This window comes from Setaria viridis, chromosome 5 (assembly GCF_005286985.2).
Source record: "Setaria viridis chromosome 5, Setaria_viridis_v4.0, whole genome shotgun sequence".
NCBI lineage: Eukaryota > Viridiplantae > Streptophyta > Magnoliopsida > Poales > Poaceae > Setaria > Setaria viridis.
The window spans coordinates 19476727-19486088 of NC_048267.2; the positions used below are offsets into that span (position 1 = coordinate 19476727).

General features: G+C 44.8%; 1 protein-coding gene across 1 annotated transcript; it reads left to right on the forward strand.

Annotated features, from left to right (window-relative positions):
• The first annotated feature begins 1340 nt into the window (after nucleotides 1–1340).
• Nucleotides 1341–9063, forward strand: LOC117857448 (protein ALTERED PHOSPHATE STARVATION RESPONSE 1). The gene is made up of 4 exons (XM_034740103.2): nucleotides 1341–2722; nucleotides 4263–4441; nucleotides 4903–5126; nucleotides 8068–9063. Exons 1-4 carry the CDS (start codon nucleotides 1546–1548, stop codon nucleotides 8861–8863), a joined length of 2376 nt encoding a protein of 791 aa, XP_034595994.1. The 5' UTR covers nucleotides 1341–1545; the 3' UTR covers nucleotides 8864–9063.
• Nucleotides 9064–9362: the final 299 nt, after the last annotated feature.

The following is a 9362-nucleotide window of genomic DNA, read 5'->3' on the forward strand; positions in this document are numbered from 1 at the left end:
CCTGGCGGAAAACTGAGCACTTAGGTGCGGTTAAGCAAAACAGCTGACTAAGGTTGAGGGCTGAGATCAAGCCTAACTGGGAAGGCTTAGGGGTCGGTCGTTACAATGCCCAAGAGGGCCTGGTCCAATCTGAACTACTGGCCCATTAAGCAAGTATTATAAATGCTAATCACCGGCCACAAGTTTTTTTTAACCCTAATCACCTTTCACACCTGTCGCCGCATACACTAGGAGCTGGTGCGCTGCCGCTGCTATCACATGCACCAGTCCGGTGGTGCACCATTGTAGTCCTCCCTCCTGGGTTAAGTGCACCATTGTAGTCCTCCCTCCTGGGTTAAACGTTGATCGTGGGGATCTCTGAGTACGTGCCGTGGAGTGCTAGCACGCTCCGATTCGTCATCCCATCCCGTATGTGTGGATTGTTGTAGAGGTGTCGCTTAGTTGCGCACTTCGTCAGATTGTATGACTACTTCGTCAACGTCGATCGGGTCGACCACTTGCTCTTCATTAAGACTTCCGCTGCGACGCGCGACGAGCGAAGGTATAATCTATGATCATCTATTCGCAAGTGATCCTGTTTACGTGGTTATATTTTTGTGTGCTAGCGAGTAGCATACCACGTTTAGTAGTAACAGTGGGCACCACATGGCACGGTGGCAAGTGACTTGACGTCATCCATGGTGGCGAGTGATGTGGATGTCATGTGGTGAGTGATGTAGATGCCATGTGGTGATGATATGGCAGCAAAGGCTTATGTCTGATTTTTAAGGCCCATCGAATTATACATGGGTCAAGTTCATATAAAAATTACTCCGTTCCAAATTGTATTTTCTAAGTCCATATATATTGTTATGCACCTAGAAATACGTTATATCTAGGTGCATAATAATATTTATGAACTTAAACACACTAAAATGACCTACAATTTTAAAGAGAGGGAGTAAAAAACTGCACATATACGACCTACAATTTCGAAGAGAGGGAGTAATACAACTGCACATATTTATACATATCATCACAATTTTATATATCCATATCCATAAAAAACCAGCCCAAACATTAAATGTACAACAAATATTACAAATAAAATCATCTTATAATAGACTCGTATGTCTACTCAGGCATTTGAATTGCTCCATTTGTAATCAGCTAGCATCGAGCTTTCAACTCTAACGATCGATTAGAAGCTATCAACTCTAACGATCGATTAGGATGGGAAGCTAGCTTTCAACTCTAACAATCGATTAGGGACCTATAAGAAGCTTAAACGTGAACATAACCAAAAAAAAATAGGCTCAGTGTTTGTTGCGCTGCCAACAAAAAACATGCTGTACTCCTGGAAAAGAACAACAAAGATCGCTCCTACAGTGCACCTCCACTTTCCCCAGCTGCACGCCTGCACCTGCACGGCACCCACCGTGCATCCAACGCCACCGGCCCTCACTACTCTCCGCACCCGACAGCGCCGCCGCCGCATCAAGCCCTAGCACTAATCCCACCCCCAAGAATAGCAAGAACCCCGTCGAGTCGCCGCCGGCCGCCTCGATGGGGTGCGGGCAGTCCAAGATCGACCAGGAGGAGGCCGTGTGCCGGTGCCGGGACCGGAAGCGGCTGATGGCGGACGCCGTGGTGGCGCGGAACGCCTTCGCCGCCGCCCACACCGGCTACACCGTCCGCCTCAAGAGCACCGGTGGCGCGCTATCCGATTTCGCCCACGGCGAGGCGCCCGACCCTAGCCTGGTGGCCTCCGATTCCCACCACGCTGTGGCCGCGGCAGCGGCGGCGGCGGCATCCGTCTCCGCGCCGCCTGGCCCCTCCACCGCATCTGTCATCACAGCACCACCGCCGCCATTCCCCGACTTCTCCCACTCCAGCCTCCAACGATCCTCCTCCACCCCCAACATCCCTATGCCGGACCAGATGGCCGGCGCCAAGAACCGCCCTCCTGCCGATGCTGCCATCCGAGAGGAGGATGAGGATGAGGATGAGGATGAGGATGAGGATGATGGGCATATCAGGACCGATAGTGACGATGATGACGAAGATGACAGCGACGATGATGATGACGATCACCATGAGCATGATGATGTTAGCGTGGACGGCATGGTGCACGGACAGACAGCGAAGCGGGTTGTGATGGATAGTGTGGGATCTTCTCCAGTGACACCGCCTCCACCACCACGGCTGAACCAAACCCCACCAACGCCTGCCACCACAACGCCACCACCTCCAGTGCCGGAGTCAACCTGGGATTACTTTTTTGGCCCAACTCCCACGCCACCGCCCACCCTAGAAGCTGCTGATGAAACTTGGATGGAAAGGCATGAGAAGGAGCCAGTGGCTGAGGTGAAGCCGCCTGTGGCAAAACTAGCTGTTAGTGAGCCAGCTACTGCTGAGGAAAGGCCACCACAGATGGCTGCAGAGAAGGAGAAAGCAATTGAGGAGATGGTGGCTAACCTACCGCCATCGAAACCTATTGTTAGGAAGCCACCCAAGGCACCTGGTCGACCGCTGGCTGTACACTATCAGCATGCCTCATCAATGGGTGCGGTTGAAACTCGGAAGGGGAAGATAATGGTTGCATCTGGAACTGCCAGCTTGCTACAGATTGTTTCTCAGCTTGATGATCACTTCCTTAGAGCTTCAGAGAGTGCGCATGATGTGTCTAAGAAACTGGAGGCCACCCGAATGCATTACCATTCCAACCATGCCGACAGCCGAGGCAAGTGTTACTGCTCAATTTGTTTCCTGATCTTTACACCCATTGGGTCAGGAAATATATTGTGCTAATGTTACCTTATTCTTAGAATAGCAAAATGTGAAGACTACAATTCTTCCCTTTAGCTTGTAGTGTCACTATCATGAGATATATCATATATGACTTTGATTGAATATTTGATCTTTTTCTGTGTTTACTGGACATGACTAGGGCCCTTTTGATTTTTAACTGTAGCCCCTTAAACTTTTATTGTATTTGTCCTTGTTTATATAAATCATAGAATACCTAATTTTAGTGCAAGTTCACCAAGAATGTCATCTTTATCTTTTGTCCAAGCTCATTACTGAAGCTTTATTGCGTTATGTGAATACAAAATTTGTCTGAAGATATTTTGATGTAACCCACTTTCTTGCTTTAATGTGCAACACTGGACAAAATGTTTTAGAAATCTAGTGGCTGTAAGGTGTTACAGTCACCTCATTGAACACATTCATCTAATTCGCGTTGCTGTATTATTACACCTTGAAATAATTAGTGGACTGAAATTCACTGTGTCAGAAATCTATGGTGGTCATCAATTCAATTCGAATTAATGCTTTAAAATTCTTTAGACACATTTACTCATTTGAAGTAGCAACACTCAGTTTGAGCCTAATATTTTTCTGTCATACCATGTTTACATGTTGGGGCAATTCTCAGGTGGTTTGGGTTAAAAGCCTTTGTCTCATGGCGTGTGTGATGCAAGGTTCATAATTAATTCATTGAGCAATGTAATGAGGAGACTACAAGTAGAGGCTGGTTATTTTGTTCATGAACTAGTCACTGAGTACCGTTTGATTACTATAATATCCCCGAAGGCTTTTCCCCTGTTTTTTGCTTTCAACACAAATTTCCGTAACATATCAATATGTAGGTTTCTTTACTTTCATTGTGAACCAACTACATAAACCCACAGTAATTGTTGCAAAGTGTTGCAGGAAGCCCAGATAGGATAGTGGTAGACAACCCTTGGTATTTTGGCCTAAGCATTGTGGCCATTCCATCTCTGGCTGCCGCCATCAACACCATTTATTGGAAATTGGATAAATCTGTTGGTTAGATGCTCAAATCATATGTATCTTGTTGCTAAGATGTCATTTATCTATAGCAGATGTTTGTAAAATATGAAAACTATGTCTTGCTTTTCCCAACATTTTGCTTGCCTTTGTGCTTCCAAGTTAGATTTTAAATATTTTTGACACCATACTGTCAGTTTTTAGAAACTTATGGTGGCAGCCATTATCTGTACAACTAAGAATCAGCTATCTGAAGCACCCAAAGGGAACATGTTGAAGAAGTCAATACATCATGTAAATTTGATATGAAGATGCACTATAAAGACGTACACGTAGCTTCCTTTCTCCCCTTTTGGCCCTCCACTTTTGACTAAGCTTTAGTTTTCATGTTATGAATTTGGCATTTAACATTCTTTCTAATGCATGTACGCATGTGCAGTGTCATGTCGAACATGCACTCTCCTAACGTTTTTTCTTGATGTTTTTAGGACATATTGATCACTCTACAAAAATTATGCATGTTATCACATGGAACCGCTCCTTCAAGAACTTACCCGATCATGATGACCTGAATGATAATTTTGAGATTGATGATAGATTTGAAACTCATGCTGCGGTTCTAGATAGAATGCTTGCTTGGGAGAAAAAACTGTATGATGAAGTGAAGGTAATAAATATTAAATTAATTTGTTAACAGAGTTCTGGTGCTATTGCTTTCAAAATTGTTTCTGCTTCTAGCCTCTTTTTGTTTGACATGTAAATGCAGTATGTTGGAGCACTTAATATTTTTGATTTATTCATTTGACATTCATAATTTAAACATCTCTGCAGACTGTAGTTACATCCATACTGTTAGCCTAATCTTGAACTTCTGGAACATAGACTAGTTGTTACTGTAATAGACCTGTTGCAACTCATATTTTGAATTATTCAAGTATTGCTAACAATGCATCAGTCTGAGGTTTCCCAAGAAAATTTAGACCTTTTTTTTTCTTTTAGTATCCCCTAATAATCTGCAAACATGTTTAGCTATGGCTCATTTTCCATGCTTGCTAATGTTATTTTTTTTCTTCAATTACTAACAACCCTGTGTTTTCTGCTTTGCCATTCCTGCATATGTCGAATTAGGCTGGGGAACTTATGAAAATTGATTATCAAAAGAAGGTGACTCTATTGCAGAAGCAAAAGAAACGGGGTGTTAAACTTGAAACCCTGGAGAAGACAAAAGCTGCCGTTAGCCACTTACACACAAGGTACATCGTTGATATGCAATCCATGGATTCAACGGTTTCAGAAATAAATCGGCTTCGGGATACACAGCTATTCCCAAAGTTAAAGGACCTTGTTGAAGGGTGAGTATTTTTTTCAGCAAGTGGTTCTCTTAATTTTGTTGTAGCATACCTCTGGTGTACATTTTAGGTTACTTCCAATGAATTGTATAAATGATATGGACCTGCCTGTTTGTCTGTTACCTTGTTCGTGTTCTTCGTACCTAGTTCTTGTCACTAGCCTATTGAAACTTATGTTTTTTTAATGCTCATTAAGGTGATGCTATAGTTTTCTTGTCACTAATTGAACAGTGCAGCAAAAAGGAAAAAAAAACACATAGTAAGACATAAAAGTTTTCCAAGAGCCGTTGGTAGCCATTGATTGTTTTAGTACCAACTGCACCTCCATTCTTTTTTTACTTTCCTCTTGGGATGAGGTCTCCAATAAACATTTTCGACATTGCTTTCTATACAGATGTTAGCAAACTTATTAGAAACAATGTATTGAACTTCAGATGGAAATTTTCCTTTATTATCTAACGTGACAATATTGGAGTATAAGCGAATTGCCCACCTCTCTCCATCAGCTTATGCTTTTTGGTTGAACTGGTTGGTGCATGCAACTTAATATGGTATGAGAGCCAGAGATCTCTTGTTCAAATCCTAGCGAGCACGATTAAATAAAATAATTGTAGTCCACTCCAATCTCCACGTATGCAGCGTGAGGAAGCCTGCACGTGAGGGGGAGTGTGGGTTGAACTGGTTGGTGCATACAACTCAATAGACAACCCTAAATACTTATAGGAAAAAGTCTACATAACCCCCTAACATATCAAGTGTTGACTATATCACCCCCTCAACTATAAAACCGGACTTTTAACCCCTCCATCTTTGCAAAACCATTTAAAACACCCCCTAGAGTGGTTTTCAATGATGGTTTTGCCACGCTGGCGTGATGAGGTGGACCAAGACGTTGACATGGAGTGGCTGACGCGTGGGCCTGCTTGTAAGTGGGCAGGTCAAGCCCCCCTCTCGGCTCTCTGTTCTCCCCATGCTTGTTCACGCCACAACACCGTGGATGCTGCCTCCACCTACCTGTGCCGCGGCCCCACTGTCGGCCGGCGCGGACGGCCGCTTCCTCCTCCGCACCATTCCCTCCGTCCACATCGTTTCCTCCTCGGCGCCGATTCTTCCTCTGCACTACTGCCACCCTCCCCGAGGCCACCGCTGCAGTCCGCCGATGAGGCCCCGGCCGTTGTTTGCTTACGCGAGCGAGCTGTTGCCCTTGATGTGTGCTTCTACGCGTCAAGGCCTAGGCGGCCATGACGAGCTCCCGGAGATGGTCCTTATCCTGTGACACAGCCATGGCCCGTGGAGGCGTGGAGATGGACGCGATGGTGCGGCTGTGAGATTACTGAGATACATGATTGTTCTTATTCTAATTTTTTATGACCAAGCAGCAAGCAAGCCTTAATTAACGCACATGGGGCAGGGCGGCTTAATCATCAACACGTAGAAGGGCAACAAGAGGCTACTGGACTGCATGGCTACCATGGGCACAATCATGCGCGAACTGGTGCTGCAGCTGGTGTAGAAGGCCATCCGTGGCACACTTGGCGCTGAGGCCCATCTGGACACCGCTCATCCCGGATCAGGCTGTTGGTTTTGCCACGGAGTAAGCAGGACGCATGGTGCATCCACGCAGCTGGCATGGCCAGCCGGCGCTTATGGCTGCGAGGCAGAGCGTCGCCACTGCATGGTTGACTCACCTCGCCCTGACAGAAGTGGATGCCGCGCGAGCTCGGTTCCGTGAGTGCGATGAAGGTGCGGCCACTGTCCCGTGCTCACTTCCATGGCTGGCTGGGTTGTCGCTCCGGCCCTCCCTCACGCAACCCACGGCCCCCCACCCACTCCATCCTGCTTTTTCCTCTCCCTCCGCGGCGCCTGTCTCACTGCTTCACCAGCGGCACCCACCTACACTGAAAAGCAGGCTAGGTGAGGAGCAAAAATGTCTTCTCAAAAATCCAGCAACAGTTAACAGCAACCTTACAGCGCCAGCTACTCCACGTCATCGCTTGGTCCAACTCATCATGACAGCGTGGCAAAAACACCATGGAAAACCACTCTAGTGGGTGTTCTAAATGGTTTTGCAAAGGTGGAGGGGTTAAAAATCCGATTTTATAGTTTAGGGGGTGATGTAGTCAGTCAACCTTTGATATGTTAGGGGGTTATTAGACTTTTTCCAATACTTAAATGCATTTTCTGTTCAATTTTGATTTAAGAGAAGAACTGACTGCATGAATTATATGATGTCAAAGAAAAAAAAAAGAACATAGGGGTATATCTATTGCTGCAGGGGCATGAGTTATACCTTTCTGTAGCACTTTTTGTGTTTTAGAAGTAGTCAACAACTGAAGATTTGCCTTCAGATACACTTTTTGTTATATTGTAAAATGCAATACTTACTGTCTTACAATATCACCTAACTCTGATTTTTCTGGTACATAAAGCATTACCCATACTGTCCAAAAAGGATATCAATGTTATCCTCTTGGACATGCCAGTCATGTTTTGAACTTTGACCATTGTTGTGTTTGTCATGTGCAAACTGGTCACTACACAGTGGTTTTCTATCAAGCTAGTCAACAATCTGATTTGTTGGTTGGTATAGTATGATAAAATTTCTGCGTACACAGATAAGTCAGTTTAAATTTCATATGATGTGTATTATTGTTTGTCTGCGGATAGAAAATATGGAATCCTATAAAAAAAGCATGTTCCTCTTTAGACTTTAGTCAATGTCAAAAGTATCATATTATGTTTTTAATCACAGGTGATCACAAATTAGTAAATTCATGATCCTTGTGATGGCCACAGTAAACAATAAAATGGCTTTGCATCTTTTGTAAAGATTTATCTTATCGAGTGAGACAAAGTGTGATGTACAATTGGTTGCTGTTCTAGACTACTGGCAATCTTTGGAACATTTTTCTTACCATTTCCCCCCAATATTTACCTATTGCAGGATGGCCAAAATGTGGAGTGCTATGCACCGTCATCATAGAAGTCAGTTCATGATCATTTCAGGAATCAGAGGTTTTGAGATTCCTCCTGTTACAAGCGAGAGAACTGATTTGCATTACAACCAGACTTGCGAGCTACGGGACATTGTTAGGGAGTGGCACATGCAGTTTGAGAAACTGATGAACAATCAAAAAGCATACATCAGAGCACTCAATGCATGGCTCAAGCTTAATCTCATCCCTATTGAGAGCAACATAAAGGAGAAGGTCTCTTCCCCTCCAAGGCTGGTAGATCCACCTATCAAGAATCTGCTGCATGCCTGGCATGATGAACTTGAAAGGCTTCCAATTGAGCTTGCAAAAACTGCCATCAAAACCTTTGCTGAAGTCATAAGCAATATCGTACACCTTCAGGAGGAGGAAGTAAACCTAAGGAGGAGATGTGATGAAACTCGCAGGGATCTGACTCGAAAGAGGGCGCAGTTTGAAGACTGGCATCAAAAGTACACGGAAAGACGGGCAGCCTTAGGTGAGAATGGGAACCCTGAAGCAGCTGAAGTTCAAAATATAGATCCTGTCGAGGACAGGAAACGTGTCATTGAGGAATTAGAAATTAGGCTGAGGGAGGAGGAAGGGCACCACCTTAGGCAAGCAAGACAGGTGAGGGAGAAATCACTTGCAAACCTCCGGACACACCTGCCAGAGCTTTTCAGGAATATGGCTGATTTTTCTTACTTTTGCCATGACATGTACAACAATCTGAGAAAAGCTGCTGCCCCGGCCAAAGATGAAGTATAAGGCTGATGTCGTGTGTTTGTAATTGTACTCAACCAGCGGTAAAAAAAAAAAAAACTTTGGTTGCAGGTGGTTGATGGTACCTTAGGAATCCTGAGGTTGTCCGGAATTTATTGGAATGATTTGTAATCTGTGTAGCGCTAGTTGTACTAATATGTTTGTTAGTTGGAATGCTTATTAATGAGTCCCTTTGTTTATTGCCATCCTCTCTTCTGCGTTGATGTTTTATTTTTCAAATCCACTCATTTATACCAGCCAAGTTTCTGGATGGGGGCACTTGGGGTGGGGGGGTTGGGGTGGGGTTGGGAATTCCATGGGAATGGTCCGCTATTGGGACCCTCTCTCCTTGAACGTCGAACGCGATTTGATTAAACTCGGCTCAGTTCTCTTATGCATGGCTCAGTTCTCCCATCACCGAAGCTATGCCTGTACACGCGGCTCCTCACCGGCATGTTTCTACAACCGGCGTTGAGGAAGAAGTAGGCGGAGCCACCGCTGACGG